This window comes from Monodelphis domestica, chromosome 1, assembly GCF_027887165.1.
Source record: "Monodelphis domestica isolate mMonDom1 chromosome 1, mMonDom1.pri, whole genome shotgun sequence".
In the NCBI taxonomy this organism is placed as follows: domain Eukaryota; kingdom Metazoa; phylum Chordata; class Mammalia; order Didelphimorphia; family Didelphidae; genus Monodelphis; species Monodelphis domestica.
The window spans coordinates 387,077,848-387,101,545 of NC_077227.1; the positions used below are offsets into that span (position 1 = coordinate 387,077,848).

Sequence of the window (23,698 nt, forward strand, 5' to 3'; positions counted from 1 at the left end):
AAACTCCTAGCTGGGCAAGTCATTTAGCCCTGTTTGCCCAGCTCTTGTCCTCCAGGGTCAGAATTCTTATTAAAACAGAAAGTAAGAGTTTTGGTTTTTTTAAAGACATTGTTATGTAATATAAGGAGCTATGGACCAGCAGCCAAAAGAGGTATATTCTAATTCTGAGTGTCACTAATTGACTGTTTTATTCTGGGCAATTCATGTCACTTTATCTCTGAAATTTATAATCTTAGAGAGTTTCCCAGAGGACTGTCAGATAATGTGTCACACGAGCAGTTGGGGTCAGGAGAAGGATTTGAACTGATCCAGAGCTCAGCACTCTAGCCACAATGCTCTACTATCTTTTCCCAACATATTTTTCACAAGAAATCACATGAAGAGCAGCAGTCAATCTCATGTATTTATTAATAACTCAGGCTGGCTAGCCATGGTACCACCCTACTGGGGGCTCCAAGATATTTTGGTTTCTTAGCATTTCCCAGATTTTCTGATGAGGGCATCAAAATTTCTTCCCCTGGAAGAAAAGTTAACAGAGAGAGCACTATAAATCACCTTTATTTTTTAAAAAATTACATCTTGAAAGAGTAATAAAACCTCTGCCTAGAAAGTCATCAGCAGAACAAGGTCAAAATAGAACATTAGAATAGGGAGGAACCTTAAAATGTGGAATTAAAACTTTTGGAAGGAAGCTTAGAACAAAGAACACCAGAATGTCAGCTATTTCATGGATGGCCAGATGTTCTAAATAGGAAACTTCTTGTTTGGAACAAAAATTAGCCTCTTGGCAACTTTTGCTCATTAGTCTGTTTCTGCCCTTTGGGGTCAAGCAGAACAAGGAGCATCTTCTGTACCTCCACAGCCCATCTGGTATCAAAAGCAGTGATTAATATCCTCTTCTCTTTCAGTTTTCTTTTCAATGGGTTAAGTCCCTTCAAACATCATTATTAGTTTATCTCTTTCCTTTAGATAAGTTCAAGTGGAATTAGGAGGCAGAGTAGATAGAGATAGGGAACCTTGGATTAGGAAAATCAGAGTTCAAATCCAGCCTCCAACATTCAATAGCTATATGACCTTGGACACCTCACTTAATCTCTGTTTGCCTCATCTGCAAAATAGGAACAATAATAGCACCTGTGACAAGGTTGTTGTGAGAATAAAGTGAGGTAATACTTATAGAGTGTTTAACACAGTACCTGGAATACTGTAAATACTTATGTTGTTGAGTTGTTTCAGTATTGTCCAACTCTTTGGAACCCATTTGGTGTTTTCTTGGCAAAGATACTGGAAAGGGTTTGCCATTTCCTTCTCCAATTCATTTTCCAAATAGGGAAACTGAGGTAAATTGAGTTAAGTGACTTGCCTAGGGTCACACAGCCATTAAGTATTAGGAGGCAACATTGAACTTATATCTTCCTGACTCCAGGCCCAGTGCTCTATCTACTATGCTATCTAGCTGCCTTTAAATGCTGTAGAAATGAAACTATTATTATTTTTAAGTGCCTTATCATCCTATGGTTCTTCCTTGCCTCTCTTCCTCTAGTTATCCTAGTTCCCACAGGAATTAAATCCATTGAATGCTAGTATTCATGGTCCCCTTCAGTTTAATCATCTTCAGTGACATCCTCTAAACTCTCTATTATCTACTCTTTTTATTTTTTTTTAAATTAACACACCTGAAACTTAAAAACTATAAACCTTACTTTTGATACAAAACACATATAACATTTTTCTTACCCTGAACTAGGACAATAGACTTGGCAGCAAAAGACTAACAACTGTTCTTAACTGGGAAATGTGAACCCTTTTTAATATAATTTGTTGACTATTTTAGCTTCCTTGGTAATCCTATGTTGTCTTTTGTTTTATGCCTTTAAAAATATGATTTTGAGAAGACTTCCCCTAGACTGTCAAAGAGGTTCATGAATTCTTTATCTAGACTTTTACACAGAACAGCCTTAGAGTTTCTAGTCAGTAAAAACATATATATTTAAGGGACATTTTATGCTCTGGGTTCTAAGGTCCTTTCTGCTCTCACATTTTGTGTTTTATGAAGGGATTTTACTGTGGGACCTGATGGATTTTAAATGTCAAAGTTGGCTTATATCTGCTTGTTCCCTCGAAATACTGAAAAAAGATGTGTAAAGGTTTGTCTCAGCCATTTGGCCAGACCATGGGAAATTGCCAAATGATTCCAAATTCAGTTTGTAAAGGGATTAAAACCATCAGCTGTCTGGTGCATCCCAGGAAATGGGAATTCTTCATACGCCTCATTGAAGGTCACAGTCCTCAATAAAATGGGAAACAAAACTAGGTTAGAGATGCAGGATAATTTGGAAATAGGTCCTGTGCACAGAAGAACTTCAAATCTTAATCCTCATTCTCCATTTAGCCCTCAGATGCCACAGTATCAATAGGCACAGCCATCCCTTGGTTCCTTCATCAATGTCTTCCTTTGCTAAAGTCCTAAAGAAAGGTCCTCCTCTTTCCTTTCTGTTCCTACAAAATATAATGATCCTTCAAGTCTTATCTCTTTCACTTCCCTTGCTTCTCACACAGGTCAAAACCAGCTCTCTCCTTTGAACAGGAAATTATAGACTTGATTTGCCTTATAGCTCTTTTGCTAATGATTTGTGTGACTTTGGACAAACAAATTATCCTCCTTGGAATCCAATTTCTTCCTCTTTAAAATAACATCACTGGGGGCAGCTGGGCAGCTCAGTGGATTGAGAGTCAGGCCTTGAGATGGGAGGTCCTAGGTTCAAATCTGGCCTCAGACACTTCCCAGCTGTGTGATCCTGGGGAAGTCACTTGACCCCCATTGCCTAGCCCTAACTATTCTTCTGCCTTGGAATCAATACAATATTGTATTGATTCCAAGACAGAAAGGTAAGGGTTTAAAAAAAATAACATAGTTGTCCTATATATTATTCTTTTGTTCAAAACTCTTTTCTAGCATCTGATAATCAATGCTAAGTATTAGTTCCAAGGCAGAAAAGAAATAAGGGTTAGGCAGTGAGGGTTAAGTGACTTGGTAAGAGTTATACAGCTAAAAAAAGTGACTGAGGTTTGATTTTTAACCCAGGCTCTCCAATCTCTAGGCCTGATTCCCAATCCATTGAGTCATCTACCTGCCCCTGACTTTCATATTCTATTAGAACCCCTACCCCTAGATATGATATTCTCTATTCTATACTAAGTGGTCTTTCAAGTTTGATCTAATTTAATTCTGTAGGCATTTATTATGTACATATTCTTTGCTAGACACTGGAGATTAAAAATTACAATAATCCTTGCCCTCATGGATGAGTGAAATTTAAAAATGTACACTCAGTAAGTACAAAGAAACTGATTGGAGGAATGAAGAGAATGACTCAAGTACTGGTAGGATTTGGGAACATCACCTACTTTATGCAGTAAGTGATAATTGAAAAGACTGTCTATGGAGCTAGGGAGTCCAAGAGGCAGAGATGAGGAGGAAGGACATTTCAGGAATAGGGTACTTCCTATGCAATGACATAAAATGAGAAGATGGAATGTCATGTGCTAGGAACATCCAGTAAATAGTTTGGCAGGAATTTAGAGTAAACCAGAGATTTACAATGAAGCTATGAGTACCCACCATGTTATTCAGCCCTCCTGATTCTTTTATTATTTCTTCTATTCTTCTATTATTTCTAGAAATAATATCCTATTACTTCAAGTGCATGTGTTTGGTTTCTCCAGCTATACTGTCGAGAACCCTGGAGGACAAGGAATATACCATATCTTGGCCAAAGGATACTGAGGCAGAGGGGAATCACAGTAGAGATCCATGGGCTTTGATTTGGAAGTCATGCTCTAAACTCATTCTTGTACCCTTAACCTATGCATCAGCATCCACTCTAGTTAATGTACATTGAGCTACTGATAGGAGGATTTTAGAACATAAAGCTGTAGCCCAGAGAACTGCTAAAGGAAGTGACCTTCAAGTTCATCTAGCCCAAATCCCTCATTTTACCAAAGAGGTATCCAAATCTTAGAGATGGAGTGACTAGATAACAAGTTTCCTGACTATAAGATCAGGATTCTTCCCTATCTCCTCCATGGTATAAAATATACTCAAGGGAACTCTTCATGGGATACTCTTCACTGTCCCCTGTCCTTTTCCTTGACATCACTATAGTGGTCACCTAATTTCCAACCTTCCCTTCTCATTGTTCATTTGACCTAACTCATTGTGTGAGGCTTGGTAGAATCTAGCCAGGCATAATTGGAAGAAGCACTGTATAGTGGTAAGGACACTGGATTAAAATCTAGCAGAGGTAGTCTGGAATCCCATGAGAGTCATTCCTGGGAGATCTTGGGTGAGTCAGCACTCCTCTTTGGCAGTTTGGTGAAGCCTGTAGTCCCCATGTCAAAATAATTTTTGTTGCTTACTTTCATAATTGAAGGAAATGAGAATTTTCAATGTGAGGCTAGAAAAAATAAAAATGTCAGTTTTTTCCTCATGGATCCTGTAAACCTCAAAATTTCTTAGACTTATAAATGTTGGAAATTTCACCATTGGGAAATTTCATACTTGAAAAATTCCCTATTGATAGTGGGTCTTGGCTATTGGAATGTGAACCCCATTGGCATGAGAGTTTCCTCCTCCTCCCTTCTTAAGATTACTTTAGGACAGAAACCTTTTGCTGAACAATGGAAAGGACTTTGACCTATGCTTAAGCATAGAACAGGAATTTCTTTGAGTCATGATTGATTTTAGAATTGATACAATGGAGATACTTGGAATCAATCTCCACCCTATTCAGTCCTAACAGGATTGAGTAAGGACTGCAGCCTAGATCAAAATTTAATTATTCCAATCTCTACCCTACTCAGGTTAACAGGATTTAGAAAGGGCTGTAGCAAAGGATCAAAGATTTAATTATTTGAAAATATGACCTTCAACAGACATGTGCAAAAGCCAGAGACCTCTGGGCGGTCCTGGGTTAAGCTAGAGCCTCCATTGGCACAGGGAAATTGATGGACAGTGATTGGTAGATATGAGAAGTGAGGGGAGGGAACTTGGATGGTTTCCTTAAAGAGAGAGGGGTCTGAAGACTCAGGGGAGGTGGTTGAGAAGTTGGTCGGGGTGGTTGGAGTGTGCTCTGAGAAGCTTGCTCTGAAGGAAGCTGAAGGTGGGGGCCTCTGAGACTGTTTCTCCATTTTGGTCACGTGAGTAATAGGGACTGATCTCTTTTCTTTGCCCCAGCTATCTAAGGGCTTGGGCCTTTTGGCCCAGCCTAAACAGAAGGGGTATTTAAGCCCTATTCCCTTCTCTCCCTTTTCTCTCTCTCTATCTCTAATTCCTTTCTTCCTCCTATTGTAATTAAACTCCATAAAAGATTGACTGCTGACTTGAGTTTTCATTTAGGAATTACATAGCTGAATTCCTTGGCGACCTTAAATTAATATATATCAGTCTTTTAAAGTGATTTCCTTGTCACAATCCCATGAAATGTTTCCACTGATCAATTGGTAGGAGGTCTGTGGACTACAGAACAAGAACTTCTAGAGTAGAAGAACTCTAGGGCCCCCTCAAGTTCCTAGTTTAAATGAAGCTTTAAAACGTCATCTCTTAAAAATATGTTGGTACTTACTTATTTACAATACACAGAAGACATTCATTGGCATAGGTAATTTCATCAGTGCCACAGACAGGGTCATAATTGCATCCACTAGCAAAATCACAATTAGCCTAAAACAGTCATGAAACAAAATGAACAAATATCACAGAAACTCATATACTCTGAGCTGGAAAACCTGAAGGGATCTATACCAACCATTTTAGGCAGTCAGGCTATAAACATTTATGAAGTACCTACTATGTTTCAGGCACTGTACTTAGCACTGAAGATACAAAGAAAGGTAAAAGACAGTTCCATCTCTTCAAGGAGTGGGGAGGCAAGATGCCATGCTCATAGGAAGACTGCCATCAACAATCTAATGGGGAGAATAACATACAACCAATTCTCCACAAAACAAATAATGGAAATACCTCTGTGAATTGTTTGGATCTGATAGAGTGAGGCCACTTTCTCTTTCCAAGAATATTTCCTGTCTTCCATTTGTTTTTCTTTTTTATCAACAAGCTGATTTTCACAATCACAAAAGACACTGAAATTATTTTCTTCTTTTGTCAATAGGAAGAAAACAATCTCTGAAGTTGTTTAGCTTCATTACACAGAATGTCATTGTCTTACAATTGAAGATTTGGGAGAGTTCTTAGAACAAATAATGGAGTACACAGGGCTGGAAGCAATTTTAGAACAGAACACATCAGACCTAGAAGGGACTTCAGAACAATGTAAGAGCTGTTAGCCTACCTAGAGTATGGAACACTGAATGTCAAAGCTTTTTCCAAACAAAAAGATTTCCAAACAGAGAATGTCAGAGCATAGAATACAGTAATCATAGCTGGAAGGGTACCCAGAATATAGGACATGAGATGTCAGAGCACAGAACACGAAAGATCAAAGCTGGAAGAGACCTCAGTGTACAGATACACATTTCTAAATGTTAGAGCTAGAAGCAACATCAGAATACACAAAATGTTAGAAGCAAGAAGGGACAAGAGAACATAGAGCACATAGTATGTGAGAGTTCAGAGATTATCTTTATCTTTTCTATTCATTTAAGATAGAAGGAAACTGAAGTCCAGAGAGACGGTTGTCTCTCTTGTCTAAGGTTAGGAACACACTAATGATCTTAGGTCAAAGAATGATGGATCTGTGATATGTCATTCCCATTATGTGCTGAATGCTTAATGGACAGAGACAAAGCAGAAACTTTTCTTACCTCTCGGGGTTCTTTTTTAACTTGAACAGTATCTAGAAAATAAAAATTACAAAGGTTAGAATTGTCTTGTCTGCATGACAGATACTTAGGGAGTGGAAGAGGAAAAGTAAGGGAGACAGAGGAGTCCAGATTACACTTCCACTCTTTCCACACACCCCTCTGCCACTGCACAGGTCTTTCTTCAAACCCCAGCCCCCTGAAATGAGGCAAAATGAGATAAAAGTTCAGTTGCCTAAACAAAGGCACAGGCGTTTTTCTATCCATTATTTCAAATCCTTGAATCTGGGAATCAGGATACCTAGGATTGGAGAGAAAGGGTTAAGTATTGGGGGGAGGGGGGGAGCAAGCTTAACTTTTTTTTCCCCAAATAGAACCAGGTTTGGGGAATTAAGCTCTGATTTCCTGACCCAAAACCCAGATATAACCCAAATCTCCACAGTTTCTAGCCCTTTAAAGGAAATTATCTTCCTCCTGAGAGTCCATTTCTCTTTTTCTCTTTTTTTAAGGCCTTTCTGAGTCCCATATCCTCCACTATTAGCTTAGATGGGGCATTTGGGAGTATAGCAAAAAGATCTCTAAAGCTGCCTACTAATGGTAAAATCCCAGGGACACTGGCCATAGCCTGTGCTCTCCACCCAAGATTTTTGCACCCCCATATCAGTTATTTTCTTTTCCTTTTGCCCTCCCAGGCCAGTGCAGTGAAGTAGCTCCCTGCAAAGTCTTTCCCCAGTAGACCCTCAGAATCTAGACCCCTCAGAGTTAGTGCCCCAGTCCTCTACCCTGTAGGCCCATTTGAAAGCATGTGGCCACTGGCTTTTTACTCCTGGGGGGAAGGAACAGAGAGAACTTTTCCCAACCTCTTAACTAAAACTCAGGCTATACCCTGAGGGGTGATTTTACCTAACAAGGAAGTGTGTTTTATTTGCCTTAAGCAAAAGCCTCCCTGGTTCTGCAAGGAACCACCTCTCCTGTTTTCACATGCTACACTGATCCTTCCTGATCTGACTAACCCAAATTTTCCCTAGCAGATTAGCTAACATGACCTGCAAAGTAAAGTAACAAATGCTGAAGGGGATCTGGTAAAATTGGGACATTAATACATTGCTGGTGGAATTGTGAATTGATCTAACCATAGCCCAAAGGGCATTAAAAGACTGTCTGCCCTTTGATCCAGCCATAACACTGCTGGTTTTGTACCCCAAAGAAATAATAAGAAAAAAGACTTGTACAAGAATATTCATAGTCACACTGTTTGCAGTGGCAAAAATTGGAAAATGAGGGGATGCCCTTCAATTGGGGAATGGCTGAACAAATTGTGGTATATGCTGGTGATAGAATACTATTGTGCTCAAAGGAATAATGAACTGGAGGAATTCCATGGGAACTGGAATGACCTCCAGGAATTTATGCAGAGTGAGAGGAGTAAAAGCAGGAGAACATTATATACAGAGACTGATACACTGTGGTATAATCGAATGTAATGGTCTTCTCATTTAGTGGCAATGCCATGTCCCTGAACAAACTGGAAGGATCTATGAGAAAAAATACTATACACATGCAGAGGAAAACCTGTGGGAGTAGAAACACAGAAGAAAAACAACTACTTGATTACATGGTTGGATGGAGATATGATTGGTATGTAAACTCTAAATGACCACCCTAGTGGAACCATCAATAAGGAAATAGGTTTTTATCAAGGACACATGTTAAACCCAGTGGAATTCCTCATTGGCTATGGGAAGGGGTAGGGGGAGAATATGAGGGGGGAGAAAGAATATGATTCTTGTAACCAAGGAAAAATGTTTTAAATTGACTAATTAAATAAAATTTTCAAAAAAATTAAATTAAATTAAAATAAAACACACACACACACACACACACACACACACACACACACACACACAAATATTCCATCTCATTATATCACTTTCAGTTACTGTGTTTTGGCTATTAGGTATATGTTCTCTTACATTGTCTTCCTCTGTATCTTCCTCCTATGACTGGATTGGAGATAATACCATTAGAAAAGTCCATAGACAAGTTGGACAAACTCTTTTCCATGGCAAAACCATAGGTCCTCATGGATGTTGGGTTTGTCACCAGATACATTGGAACTCTGTTTTGCCCTGGATGACAATTCCAGTCCACAGTAATGAGACATTACTACAGCTTGCAAAACAAGGAGGTCACATGTTGTCTAAATGATCTTTTGCTCCTTTTGCCTTTGTTAATTGTCACATAGATAATGATGGATAGACTCTATCAAAATGATTACAACCTACATCAGAAGCAAAAAAAAAATGAGCAAAAAATATCAATTGATTTTAATAGGTTTTTATGATTTTGTGGATTTTGGTATTTCTTAGAATCTGCATTAATTGTTGTACTTTTGTTTTGTTTTAAACTTTTACCTCATAAAAATAGTTGTGCACTCACACTGTGGATCATGGCTAAGTTATAATGGAAATAGACCTCACTTTTGAGTGAGAAACCTTTGTGTTTTGCCTTTGCTTGACTGACACATTGTGAATTATAATTTCCTGATTTTTTTTTATTTGCAATGGGATATTTGATTTTTTCTCCCTTTCTTCTTATTTTTGTACTTGAAATACATGGAATCAGTATTGATGTTTTTAATTTTGAAGGATAAGTTTACAAAGGCCCTAATACCAATGCATATCCAAAAGCTTTAGACTATGGAAACCTGCCAATAATTAAGTATTATGAGGCCTTTACTAATAATTGTGGCTGATTTCAGAAGAAGGGATCACATAAGAGCCACTGTACAATGTTAGAAGCACAAGGTCAAGAAGACCACCAATCCCTGTGGGATTGATGAGGATCCGCACCAAGACAGGGGACTTGTTTTGAGGTTTGAGGAAGCCACTGTTAGACAGTTTCAGACATAGGACTTCCCCATTCCAAATTTCCTACAAGTACCTTAGATTGGCTTTCATTTTGGCTCCCTTATCCCTGATATTGAAGAAAAAATCAGACTAGGGAATCACATATTTCCCTTTTACCTCAAAATCTATTCCCTTCTCTTTTATAGTATGGCAATTTTCTATAGTTCTGTTTGAGGATGGGTAAGTGCAATATTGCTGCATTTGTCCTGCAGACTTGTAGGACATAAATCACTTTATTTGGGCCTTGAAATCAAGGACTTGTTATGATTTTATCATAATTTTATAAAATTTTGATATATACATATATTTTCCCCAGAATTTAATTTTTTTCTGTTCTATTAGGTTCTTTTGAGGGGTTTTGGTTTTCTTTTGGCAATTGATTCATATACCCCATAACTCAACTATGTACCCCAGAGTGATTCTGGTGTTGGTCAACACCCTCCTCTGGGGGATTGCATAATTATCCTAAAATCCAAGGAAAATGACATGGGCACTGTACCCCAGAAACCCAGGCCAACTATTATCAGGGAAACTCCCTTGCCTTTGCATCCTTGTGACTCTTAACCTAGAAACACCCAATGACCCCACCTAGGGTCCTGAGATGTTTATCCTCCTTGATTGTCCTCTAGATTTAAGATGGAGAAAGAAATGAATCTTTATGCCTCCAGGCAGACCCCAGTCAGATGACCACCTCACCCCCACCAAATGCCTGAGGGACTAACACTCTCCAAGTCACAGGACCTAGCATCTAAAGTGTATATAAACCCCAGAACTGATGTCATCTAGGGGACAGCCTTTCCATCCATGCTATCCCCATGGGGGAACAGCCTTTCCTTTCATGCTGTCCTCCCAAGGAACTGCTCCCCACCTTGTTATCCTCCTGGCCACTCTCAACATTACCTTCTAAATTAATAAATCTCTTTTTTTGTTTTTAAGCTAAGTTTTGGAGTCTTGCATGCTTGCAAAAGGTATCCTTCCCGAACCCAAGGGTATCCTTCCCGCCCATAACAGAAAAGAAACTCACCAACACCCTAAATCAAGAAAGATCTTTTGAAGGAGGTGCCATAAGGAAGTCTGCAGTAACCACAAACTGTAATAAAAGATCCAGAGTCAACTTTGGGATATAATGAACTGAACTGAAGGGAGTTGAACATATTAGTTCTGAATGTAAACTTTGATGTAATAAAGCTACTAAAGCTACTAACAGCCTCATAATTTAATTTTAACTATTACAGCACAAAAAGATCTTCTCCAGCATCTGAAACTGATCTTGAAGGTAAAAAACATTTCATCAGCAAGTTAGTTCCTTACATTCTTTCTTATTATACATAAATATAGTTGTTATTATAAAGTACATTTTCATATTTTAAAGCATATAAAACAAACAAAAAAAATTGAGTGTTTTTTTCTAGGGCCCGAATGGATTAATTGCATTTCTTTTCATTTAAATGGGGAACTTTGATTTGACCCATGAGCCAATTGAGTTACAAGCTTAGCTATGGAATGAATTAAACTAAGGTATCTAGGAACCACTGTACTCTTAAGGAATCTGACTAGAGGAAATCTATCCCAAACAAAAATGTGAACTAGACAAATATTCTCTATATCACTTTTTACTGTCTCTTTTGGGGGGTCACTTTCAATTTTATTAATATAATGACCTCATCTGAAAGTGTAGGCAACATGTCACATCCTCCCACTTCTCTAAAATATATTAAAAAGAAATCTATTGTTTCCTCCCATGATCTCACAGAAAAAAAATAAAGGAATAATTTCTCTTAATATAAATCCTTAGTCAAGCCAAGCAAATTCCCTTAATGACTGTCTACAAGAATATATACCTTATTCCATACCTTAAATACATCAGCTCTCTATAATCTTTCATGTCAAGGGCTCAATTCCCTCTGACATTCTATAAGTTTATTTCAAAGTGGATAAAGTAAAGAATTCTGAAAGCTTGTTTTTCCTTCTCTTTTCTAGATGACTTCTCAAATGACTTCAGCTTAATTTGACTCCTTATGTGCTCTCGTTCTTGGCTTCCAATCCTCAGATCTGAGAGTTGGAAGGGATTTTAGGATTGGGAAAATCACTGGATTTTCAGTACAAAGAATTGGGTTTCAGTCTTGGGTCTGCCTGAAACTCTTTTGTGGAAGATAGTGTCAATTTAAAATATAGAGACTCCAAGTTTGCCCTTTGTCCCATGAGAGTTCACCTTGAGGGAGGTCTCAGACTCCCTATTTCAGACTGAACAATAGACCTTAAAGTAATGGATAATCCCAGTTTAGGTGGGGCTAGCCAACCTAATCATATGTTAAATATCCTTTTAGTTTTAGTTTTGTATCAGAGATCCATTCCTTAGAAGGCCAACACCTGGGCAGGGACTATCCTTTTACTATCTATTATAATTAGTCCACTTCCTGATGTCCCTACCTCTGGCTATGTTTTCTTTCCCAAGCCTGTTTGTACCCTGTCAGTATAGTTTGAGCTTTTTCCCTTGTAACCCTGGTAATGTCAAACAATCATACTTCCCTGTCTCCAGTTCCCCCAAAAGTATATAAATTCCCAAGGTTCTATTGTTCTTCAGAGAATAATCTAGTGCAATTATCCTCTAAGAGATACAGGTGCACTGAAATAGTGAACACTATCTCTTTCCTGATGGAAGACTTAGTTTTTCTAACTACCTCAGTAGTTCTGTGTTGTTTTTTTTTCCAGGTTAACAATAGGAAGAATCATTTCCCCTCTCTGATACTCAAGATTCCTGATTTGCACACTATTAATAATGACACTCATACTCCCTTCCTTGCATGGCTGTTGTAAACAAAATGCTTGGTAAAGAAAAGCTTTCCTTCCTAGAAGCATAGGCATGAAGCTGGAAGGAACTTAGTCATCTGTTCCAAACTACTGATCTGATAAAAGAGGAAATTGAGGCGCAAAGTTACCCTTGTAATAAATGGAAGATTGAAATCTCAGTTCTCTTCTCTAAATCAATGTATACTCTTTGCTCTGTCTTCCCTAAAACCTTATTCTGTTAACTCACCGAGGTGTGACACAGTGAAGTTCTTTGGCAAGTCCTTTCAAGCTGGTAATGCTTTCTGAATAATCTTGGAAGGTGTTTTGTGGTCTGAGCATAGAGCAGAGTTAATTGTGCTAATATTTGTCACAAGAAGTTTGTTTCCCAGGAGCTGCATGTTTTAGCCATAATAACTCATGAAACAATCTAATAAAGTGATGTATGGTTGGTGGTCTCAGAAGGAGCAAATTTGTTCTGGTAGAGGGTATCAACCTGGAATCTAGAAGTCCCCAAACTTATAGCTTAGAGGAATTTGATGATCCCCAGTTTATTTAGTTTGGAGGTAGGTAGAAACCCCAGGTTTTGACCTTGTTACAGGAGTTTTCTCTCTGAGGGAAGGTCCTACTTCACTGGTCTCAGGCTAACAATACACATCCTGGTAGTTTGGGTAGAAATAGCTAATCCCATTAGAGGTTAAGTATCTCTTTTGTCCCAATGGTTTCTCCCCCTAGGCTAAAGTACCTTACCAAGGTGGCCCACCCCTGGGTTGGGTCTTTCCCTTTTGTGTCCATTGTGAAGCATCAGCCCCTCACTGTTATTCCTGTCCTGAACTCCTCATTTTCCTTTCTTGTCATTGTAAAACCAATTAACTGCCCCTCTCATACTAAGCACCCAAATTTCATCTAGAAAGATATTAAAGCTCCCCGACTTCAATGGCTCTTTGGAATTGTTATTCTCTCAAGTTTGGCACTCCCAGGGGACAGTGTCCAGAGAGGCCAGAGTTCAATCCTTGGACTCTGTGCAGTTGTGTATGGTGTACAGCTCTATGTTCGAGGCCTACTATTACATTGAACCCCCTTTGCCCTTGATTAAAGAGTGATTTTGACTATTTAATAGTTCTGTGGTTTTTTTCCCAGTCAATAAGGGAAAAATACATATGAAAGAAATCTAAAATCTCTGGACATCTTAATTATCATCAGAGTTCTGTTTACTGTTGTTTTCCTTTTTTGAGGCAATCAATCTCCTTTCCAGCTGGATTATTGTGTTTCTCAGGGTTTTGAAAAGATGTCTCCAAAAGGGTAGTTGAGCTGAGAGAAAAATAACCCTAATGTCTGGATAGATAAGGAGTAATCCAAAGTCTCTGCCATTCCCATGGTGCATGAAATATTATTAATAGTATTATATTAGCTAGCCTTAAAGCTAGAACATTTGGTGGAAGAAGACCCAGACTTCAGGCATGGCTCTGTCTTAAGCTATGTGATCTGGGATCAGCTCTGCTTTAGACCTGAACTCACCTGCTTTTCTAAATAGAAATAGCAACACATCAATGTGAATTCTGGAAGTCTCAAGTTTGCCCATTTCCCTTGGGAACTTACTTTAAGGTAAGTCCCCAAATGACTTTGTGTTAGACTGAATAAGGGATCTTCCAGTGCCCATTCAGTGTCCTAAATAGGAGTAATTTAAATGCTCAAATGCTCAATCACCCTTTTAGTCTTAGAAACTTCCCACATTGTGTCAAAGATCTTTTCCCAAGAAGACCAACACCTGTGCAAGAACCATCCTTTTAGTATCCATTGTAATAGACCACTCCCTGACACCACAGCCTCTGGCTTCAGTCTCTTTCCCAAACCTGCTTACATCCTATCATTGTATATTTGATGTACTTAATTCCCCAAAACATGTATAAGATGCATATGATCTATTATTATTTGGAGCATCATCCAGTATGGTGATCCTCTCAGAGATATTGTCCCCAGAACCCCAGGGTTTCGACTCTAGAATTTGGCCCTTGGCTCTATGTAGTGGCCAATGATTATGGACCTGTCTCTTTCCTGATTAAAGATTTGGTTTTGCTGACTATTTAGTGGTTCTATATTTTTCCAAGTTGAAAAATGTATGTTCTGCATAACACAAAGGGGTTGTAATAAGGCACTAATTAGATAATAGGTTCAAAAGTGCTCCAGAAAGTATAAAGTGATGATTGAATACAAAGTATGCTCTATCATTTAAAGCATTTCTTCTGCTATACTTATCTTAAGGATGTATTATTTGGAAAATGAGTTGAGGTAGCTAAAAGAAGGCAGGATTGGGAATTAGAGACATGGAGTTGGTTTTCCTTTGAAGCTAACTGTGTGGTCTAGAGAGGGTCCCTTTCACTTTCACTTGATGGTTCTGTTTTCTCTTTTACAAAATAGGGACAATCACTATCTCATAGGCTTTTTCAATCAGTCAATCAATATATATTTATTATAGGTCTATTAGATGCTAAAAATCACTAAAGACCCAAAGTCAAGCTACAATTTACATATATGGAGGTATACAGATGTCACAGAAAGTAGAAACAATGTAACCTTGCTAAGGAAGGTACTAATTACTAGAAAGATAAGAAAAGTCTTCAGCAGAAGTTGACTGAGTTTTTCTGGAAACCAGGGATTTCAAGAGGTAGAGGTGAAGAAGAGGATTACAGGCCCAGGGAAGGAAATGGGAGATGGTGTGTCTGGTGTGAGAAACAAATAGTTCTAAAATGGCTGGACTGCAGAGCATGTGGAGGGAATGAGGTAGTGATGTGCAAATGAGAGAAGCAAGGAGTGGTTAGTCAAATTGAGAAGAGCTTTAAATGGCACATGGAGGAGTTTATATTTGATCCTCAAGGTAACAGAAAATCAATGGACTTTTGAAAACTATTTGAGTAGAAGTGTGACCTGGTTATACTTCAGCTTTAGGGAAGTTGTTTTAGCAACTAGATGGGAGATGGACTGGAGAGATGAGAGTAGAGCAAATATTGCAATAGTCAAATTCAGGCTATTTACTTGGTATGGATCCTAAAATAGAAGGTAAAGGTTTAAAAAAAAGAGTCAAAATGAAATTGGAGAAGAGACTAAATAAGGGTGGTGACTAGATGAGTGAAGATAAATTCAACAGACACTGAGGAAGTAGAAATGAAAAGATTTGGTAATGGATGTTGTGAATCTTAAAACTGCTCAGACTCTACCTTGGAACATTTGGTTAAGGTTATTCCCCATTTATACAATGGAGGTACTTGATCAGGAATGTATTGGGAACTTTAAAATTACTCCACCCATACTTAGGCATACTTTAAGGGAAGATAAAGTTGTAAACTCCTTACTGAACAATGAAAAAGTACTTAATCCATACTTATAGTGAGGCAAAAGCCCTTAAGCTAGGTCTATTTTTAGATCTAATACAAAAGGGTGCTAAGTACCTATGAAGGTCAAATTAATCACTAAAAGTTCAGGCAACTTGCAAGGGACAACCTTAGCAAAGAGGTGTGAAATACTCAGAAGTTTTAGTCTACCCAGAGAAGGTGATAACAAGATGTGAATTAAGAAGGTGATAACAAGATGTGAATTAAGAATGATCAGTCCTTTGGAAAACATCTACTGTGATTGGTAGATGTGAAAATTTAGGGGAGGCAACATAGGAGAAAATTCTCTTTAAAAGGATGTCAGAGGCCTCTGGACTTAGTTTTAGGAAGCTGAATTGAAGGTCTCTTGGTGGCTGAACGTAATTGAGCTCAGGAGCTGAACTGGAGGGTCTCTCTGAACACTAGAGTTTTGCCTGGGACAAGATCTTGTGGTGAGTGATTAAGGACTGACTAGTTTCTCTTAAAGCTTAGGCCTATGCCCTTTCCTACTGTTTCCTCTGCCTCTCTCTCTCTCCCTTTCTTTAATTCCTTCATTCGTATTAATTAAAATCTCCATAAAACCCAGCTGACTCGGGTATTTCATATTTGGGAATTTTTCTCATGGTGACCACTTATTTTTGATATAAAATCAAGACACTAAAAATTATCTTTACAGTTTGGGCAATTCACAGTCTTGAAACCATATTTTCGCTATCACAATGTGTGAGGTTAATGAGACTGGTGAATTTAATGTGACACCAAGAGTGAGAACTTAAGTAACTGTAGGGTAATATTTTTAACTGAGCTTCAGAAGAACTGAGCTTTTTATGATTGGCATTCTTTAAGCAGAGATTGAGTGATTCTCTCTCAGGTCATCTGTAGAAAGGATTCTTGCTTTAGGAGGAAGGATGCACTTAATGTCCTGTGAGGTCTAATCTAATTCTTTAAACTTATATAAATTTGTTCTTGGAGACAGTGTTTACATTTGAAATTTCATCCATTTAGGTATTCTTATTAAGGATATAGTAAATACTAGATATAATGGTAATTATTAGGGCTGATAATTTGTTTATGATTGGTATGATGGTTATGGTGATTGATGATCCCAATCCACACAACTCCTTACCTCTTCTGAAATTTATGTTGTGGTGGCACCAAGATGAAGGAGTAACTAGGAAAGCCATGCTGTTTCACTATGAAAATTCTCTCAGAACAAGAGTAAAATATCACCACAAAACTAATATAGGAGTGAAAGAACTAACAAGAAAACAGAGTGAAACAACACTCAAAAAAAGAAAAACCCAAAAGGTAGGCAGAGACCAACTGTGAAACTGAAGTAAGTGGGGAGCAGAGCTAGAAGAAGGTTTAGCAGCAAGTGAAGAGCAAGCCAAGAGCAAACTACACCCCACACATACATCTGCTCTCACAGGTTCTGTCCCCTTTCTAGAGGGCAGACCTTGATATTCTGCCAGGGCAAGTAGTGGTCCAAGCCTACTCACACCCTTTTAAATTTCATACCTGTGGAGAAGTTTGGAGTCCCAACCAAGGCAATCTGGGATGAAAGGGGCTAATCTGCATGGGCCCAGAGCAAAGCCAGGAATCCCAGTCTGGGATTGGAATGAGAACATAATCCTCCTTTTCCGGTGAGGACACAGTTCTCATGGGGAGCCTCCCAGGAATCTTTTTGACCAAAACTAAAGGTGGATCTCCAGCACAGGGCAATCAAGAGTGTACCTGATTTAATCAAGAATACCTTGAGACAAAAACAAAAAACAAAAACCTTGAGCCTAAGCCTGGTATTAGAATTTTATCAGGACCGGACCTAATCAAATTCAGACTGATAACAAAAGTTTACACCCAAGCCTGACTAAAGTCTTTGAGCTGGCAATATCTCAAGGGTCAATTGAATCAGCACTGGTAGATGACTATCAGAGCTCTCAGCCCTCAGACCATCTGGTAAACTAGTAACAACCCAGAAAATAAGTCAAAAATAGCATCAAAGAAGGATTGAAGTATAAGAAGTACTCTAACTTTACAGAAAACAGAGCGTATATATAATTAGATAGGAAAAATGAGCAAACAACCAAAAAAGCACCCAGCTCTAAAAGATTTTATGGAGTCAAAGAACAAGGTTCAGACCAGAAGGGGAAAGCTAAAGCAAAGGAAACACATACAATTTCCAAAAGAAAAATATGAAATGGACCCAGAGTCTGGAAAAGCTCAAAAAAGATTTGAAAAAACAATTAAGAGAGTTAGAGGCAATGTAGGGAAGAGAAATGAAAGTGATACAAGAGGAAAGGAAAATAATGCAAGAAGAAATGGGCCAATTGCAAAAGGAGAACCAAAACATGAACATAAGAAAATCAGGCCTTAAAAATCAGAATTGACCATCCAGAAACTAATGATTTCAAGAGAAATCAAGAAACAATAAGCAGAAAAAAAGGAATAAAAAAAAAGAGGAAAACATGAAATATCTTATTGAAAGAACAATTAACCTAGAAAATAGGAGAGGCAATCTGAGAATTATTAGAATACCTGAAAGCCATGATGACAAAAAACTTGGAAATCGTATTACAAGAAATATCAAAGATAACTGCCCAGAGATCCTTGAACAAGAAATTGAAATTGAAATTGAAATTGAAAGAATTCCCAGATCACCTCCAGAAAGAAATTCTCAACTGAACACTTCCAGGATTGTAATAGCTAAATTCAAGAGGCTCCAAGCCAAGGAAAAAAAAAATACTTCAGCCGGAAATAAACCATTCAGATAACATGGAGCTACAATCAGGATCACTTAGCACCAGAAGTCTCTCTACATTAAAGGATTGTAAGCCATGGAATATGATATTCAGGAAGGCAAAAGATTTGAGTTTACAACCCAGAGTCTCCTATCCAGCAAAACTGAGTATTTTCTTTCAGGGGTAAAATGGTCAGTCAATAAGATAGAAGATTTCCAAGCATTCCTGAGGAATAAGTCAAACCTAAACAAAAAAATTGAAGGTCAAATATGAGACACAAGAGAAGCCCAGAAAGGAAAATAAAAAAAAGAAAATTTAAGGGATTCATTAAGGTAAAAATGTTTATATTTCTACATATAAAGGGTATTTCTGTAATTCCCAAAAATTACTCTTAGTAGTAGACAAGATAGAAGGAATTTACTCAGAAAGAAGGTAAAGAAGCAAGCTGATTATGATAATATGATGTATCGGATGATATATGATGATATTATATATATGTAAATGTGATGTTAGGGTACTATATGCATGTATGATATGATATATGAAGATGGAATTAACTCTCTCCTGCCCATTTTTAGATTTAATCACCAGCACTTACACTTGAGTTGGGGAGGTCTGTGACCCACATGTGCAAAAGTGGGTGACAAATCAGAAACCACTGACTGTCCCCTGGGCAATCCTAAGCAAAACTACAGACCATAATTTGTACAAGTAATAAGTAAGTGATGCAAAGACGCATCTTTAAAAGGAATTATAACTTCCTATGAGGAGTTCTTTGTAGTTCTGAGTTCAAGTTGGAGGCTGGTGAAGAATCTGCTTACTGGACCTGAAACCTTGGACTAGTCTTTAATCTCTCCCTTTGAACTACCAGGTGGATTAATGAAAAAGATTGACTCCTTTCCTGGATTTTCTGAAGAGGCTAGCCTCAGAAGAGACCTCCCCTCTTGAGATAGGCTTTGTGACTGAAGCCCTTGCTTTAGTCATTTCTGGGCCTTCTGCTGAAGTCCTCTCAGGCTGAGGAATAATTAGCCCTGCCTGGGTTGAGCCAGGGGCCAGAGCACAATACTTAGTGTATTAGGTTAGATATCTAATCCTATCCTCTCTCTGATTTTCTTACTTTTGCTCTTTCTCCTTTTGTAAATAAATTACAATAAAAAAATCATTTGGAATTAAGTAATTAAATCCTGGTGACCATACTCTTAATATAATTTAGTTCAGCCCTTTAATTTTAACCCCTTACATTTCTGGCCCTTACACTGTACAGCCCATTTTCTTACTTTGAACTTTATGTTAAATTTGAACTCTGCTCACCTGAACATTGGGGAGGTACTGTCCTAAGCTTCCAGTTTTTGTTGCTGTTGTTTCAGAGTTAACTCCATGGCTGACAAGAGCCAGAGCCACTTCTCCGGGAAAAGAGCCAGAGAGAGGAAGTGACGCAAAATATATAGACCGTTTTTTACATCACTTCCTATGCCTCACTTATACCAATGGTAGCTTAAGCTTGACTTAGGACAGCCCAGGGGGTTTGTCAATTGTTTCTGATTTGTCATTTGCTAGCACATGTCTGTCATAGGCCATCCTTCTAAACACTTAATCCTTAAGTAGGGGTATAGACATTCCTATTTGTTAGACTAAGCAGGGTGGGGTAAATCTAAAATTCACATTAGGATTAAACTAGATTAAGTAAACAATAATGAATAATAGTAGATTATAAGGAATAGTAGCTAACAATTATGTGGCACTTCAATGTTTTCAAAACTCTTTACATATTATTTAATTCTATCATCAAAGCATCTTTGTAAGTTGGGAGTTATTGTCCACTGTAAAGATGGAATTAACTCTCCCCTTGCTGTTTTTAGATTTTACCAAACAGGAATCCCTTAATTCCTAAGTGGGATGGGGGAGGTCTATGACCCACATTTGACTCCCCCCCACCCCCCAGTGCAGTCTGAAGCAAAGCTAAAACTACAATTGGTCCACTTAAAATGGAAGGAAGACAGAGGAGGTGACACAAAGAACTGTCTTTAAAAATGGTGGTAACTTCCTGTGACCATTTCTTTCACCTTTGAATTTGACCTTGAAGTAGTTCCTGCTTAGGACCTCAGATTGTCTTGGATTTTCCCTTAGAACTGCCATGTGGGTGAGTGGAAAGGCTGACTCCTTTTCCTGGCTTTTCTGGAGGTACTAGCCTTTGGGAGAGGCCCCTCATCTTGGAGGAAACCTCTTGGCTAAAACCCTTGTTTAGTTTACCTCTGGGACCCCTTTTGCTAGGGCCTCTGGAGCTCTGCCTGGTTCAGACCAGGCCAGAATTATCTACTTTCTCATTTTCCTTACTTTTACTCTGCCTCCTTTTGTAAATAAACTACCATAAAAAGTCATTCTGACTTGAGTAATATATTTTCAGCAACCACATTTTTATTTATTTAGTTCAACCATTTAATTTTAACACTTACACCACCTTTGGGGCATCTACATGGCAGAGTTGATAGTGTCACTCTTGGAGTCAGGAAGACTTATCTTCTAGATTTCAAAATTGGCCTCAGCCATGACCTTGCCTTTGACCCAGGACAAGTCATTGAACCTTGTTTGTCTGAACTGTTCATGTGTAAAATGAACTACAGAAAAAAAAATTGTCAAATCACTCCAGGATATTTTCTAAGAAAACCCCAAGTAGAGTCATGGAAAGTCAGAAACAACTGAAATGATTGAACAACAACAAATTATCCCCAGTTCATAAATGAGGAAACTGGTTGAAAGATCTTAAGTGATTTGCATGAGATCACAGAGTTAGTGAATTTCTCAGACAGTATTTGAACTTAGGTCTTCCTGACTCCAAAAGTACAACTTCTCTTTTTATTTTTCTCTGTATCTGTCTTTCTGTCTCTGTCTCACATTTTCTTTAAAGTTGATATTCTCATTCATCCTTCCATTTAGTGCAATAATCCTGTCTATGATTACCCAATCAGTGTCTTTTGGGTCCTCTCACTTACTAACTGGAGGGCTAGTTCCCTTCTCTGGTGTCTGTTTTCCCCTATGTAAAGCAGAACTAATCAATCTTCCATTCCCTCTCACACAGCAGAGTTGTGGAGGAAGCTTCCAGCCTCAGGAGATTCTTAATGTAGCCAATTTACCAGATTTTAATCCCTGTACACTGTTTTTAAAAACATCCAGTAGGGTGCAGCTAAAGTCAAATTGGGTTCTGGATGAAGGGCCATCTGGGGGCTACTGGCTCCAAAGCATGGGCAATGTACCGAAGGGGAATCTTACCCAAGAAGCAGCACAGAACCATGGAGAGCAGCAGGAATATATTGAGGGGCCTCATGATCAGTCTTCTTTAGTTCTAGCTGAACCTGAAACTGAAAGTTTTTAACAGAGTGTAGGTGTTCAGAGGCGCTTGAAAGTCCTCCATATATAGTTCACACAGGGCCTGAGGATGCCACCTGCTGACTTACATGTTCTCAGGTGACCCACTGCCATATGCCAGCCCTAACCAGATCTTCACCCTCTGGACTGACTTGTCTTGAGAGAGACACTGTCCATAGCCAAATAATTTCATTGCCCTGCCCCGACTCAACCCCAACTTCTGTCGGTGCATATCTAGGGTTGTGGGTGACTTACTCTTCCAGTCCACCTGAGGAATCTAGTGAGGGGATTTGTTTATGCCTCCATCCTTAGCCCCCAACTTCCCCTGCCCTTTTTATCCCCTGTGTCCCTTTTGTCTTTGTACCCCTCTGTTCAGGCTTCATCCTTTATGAATTTGTGTGTGTGACCCCAGAATCATACCTGTTTGTGCCCCAGAGCCTTCCTTGTTCTTGCCCCATTCTCTAGATCTCCATCCCCTGTGTGTGTCTGTGGTCAGTTAGTATATGTATGTGGTCGTATGTCTATTTTTGTATATATATATGTAATTTGTATATTTACATGTGTGACATCTAGGTAGTGAAGTAAATAGAGTTGAGCCTGGAGGCAAGAACAATTGAATTCAAATCTGGCTCCAGACATTACTAGCTATGTGACCCTGGGTAAACCACTCTACTTCTGTCTGCCTTAGTTTCCTTAATTATCATAAGAATAACAATAGTACCTACCTCCCAGGGTTATTATGAGATTTAAATGAAACATCTGTAAAGCACTTTTAACTTGATCTGGAACATAGTAGAAATTTAATGAATGCTTGTTTCCTTCTTTCTTTCCCCCAGTCTTTCATAGAGGGAATCATTGTGACATCTATTCCATCAATAGGTTGAATTGGACTAGATAATCTCTACAGTTTTCATATAGATCTGATTTTTTATGGTACTAAAAACACATGATATGATGGTAAAACTGATATTTGACCTCAGAGAATTTGGGTTCAGATCCTACCTCTTCTGTTCCTCTTTTCTGTATGAGCTTGAATGAGTTATTTAGGCCATCCAAACATTGGTTTCCTTATTGGTAAATTGGGAGATGGGATAGAAGACTAGAAAAACTTTGAAGTGTCTTTCAGCACTCAACATATGGTTCCATGTGCCCTCCTATACTCCTAGTGGGAAAAGAATCTTCTTTTCTCTTTTGAATGTATGGAAACCTTCCTTTCTCTTATCTACATAGCAGCCATGAGGGAAATAATACAGGAAGTATTCTTCCCATTTTACAGATGAGAAACTAAGCTCCAGGGAGCTAAAATGAAATCCCCAAGGACAAGGAAAAGTTAGTAGCTGAGTCAGAGCCAAAAATCTTGACCTCTTGACTCTTTGGGAAGTAAGTCATCAAACTGGGGTTTGGGGAGAGAATAGAGAAACATATGAGAAGCAAGAATCTCTCTTAACAACCTTTAGTATACATTCCTAATGAAATAGATGATGGGAACTCTCACAATGGAAGCATTTGAAACCCAAACAAGATGTTGTTTCCTGGCCCACCTGGAGAGATGGTGACCATCAACCAACTCTCCAAATAGCGAAAACTATATATAAATAAATAACTATATATAATAATATATGTAATTGTATATAATACATTATACAAATAATGACTAAATATATAAATAACTATATATAAATATAATATAAATAATATTCATTTTTTGAGGGAG

The 23,698-nt window shown here is 38.4% G+C and overlaps 1 protein-coding gene across 1 annotated transcript; it reads right to left on the reverse strand.

The window, feature by feature from the left end:
* Positions 1-395: 395 nt before the first annotated feature.
* LOC103105631 (serine protease inhibitor Kazal-type 1-like) lies at positions 396-21,979 on the reverse strand. Its single transcript, XM_007474088.3, has 4 exons — positions 21,889-21,979; positions 6,823-6,854; positions 5,625-5,722; positions 396-517 (listed from the first exon to the last, which is right to left on the reverse strand). Exons 1-4 carry the CDS (start codon positions 21,941-21,943, stop codon positions 472-474), a joined length of 231 nt encoding a protein of 76 aa, XP_007474150.1. The 5' UTR covers positions 21,944-21,979; the 3' UTR covers positions 396-471.
* Positions 21,980-23,698: the final 1,719 nt, after the last annotated feature.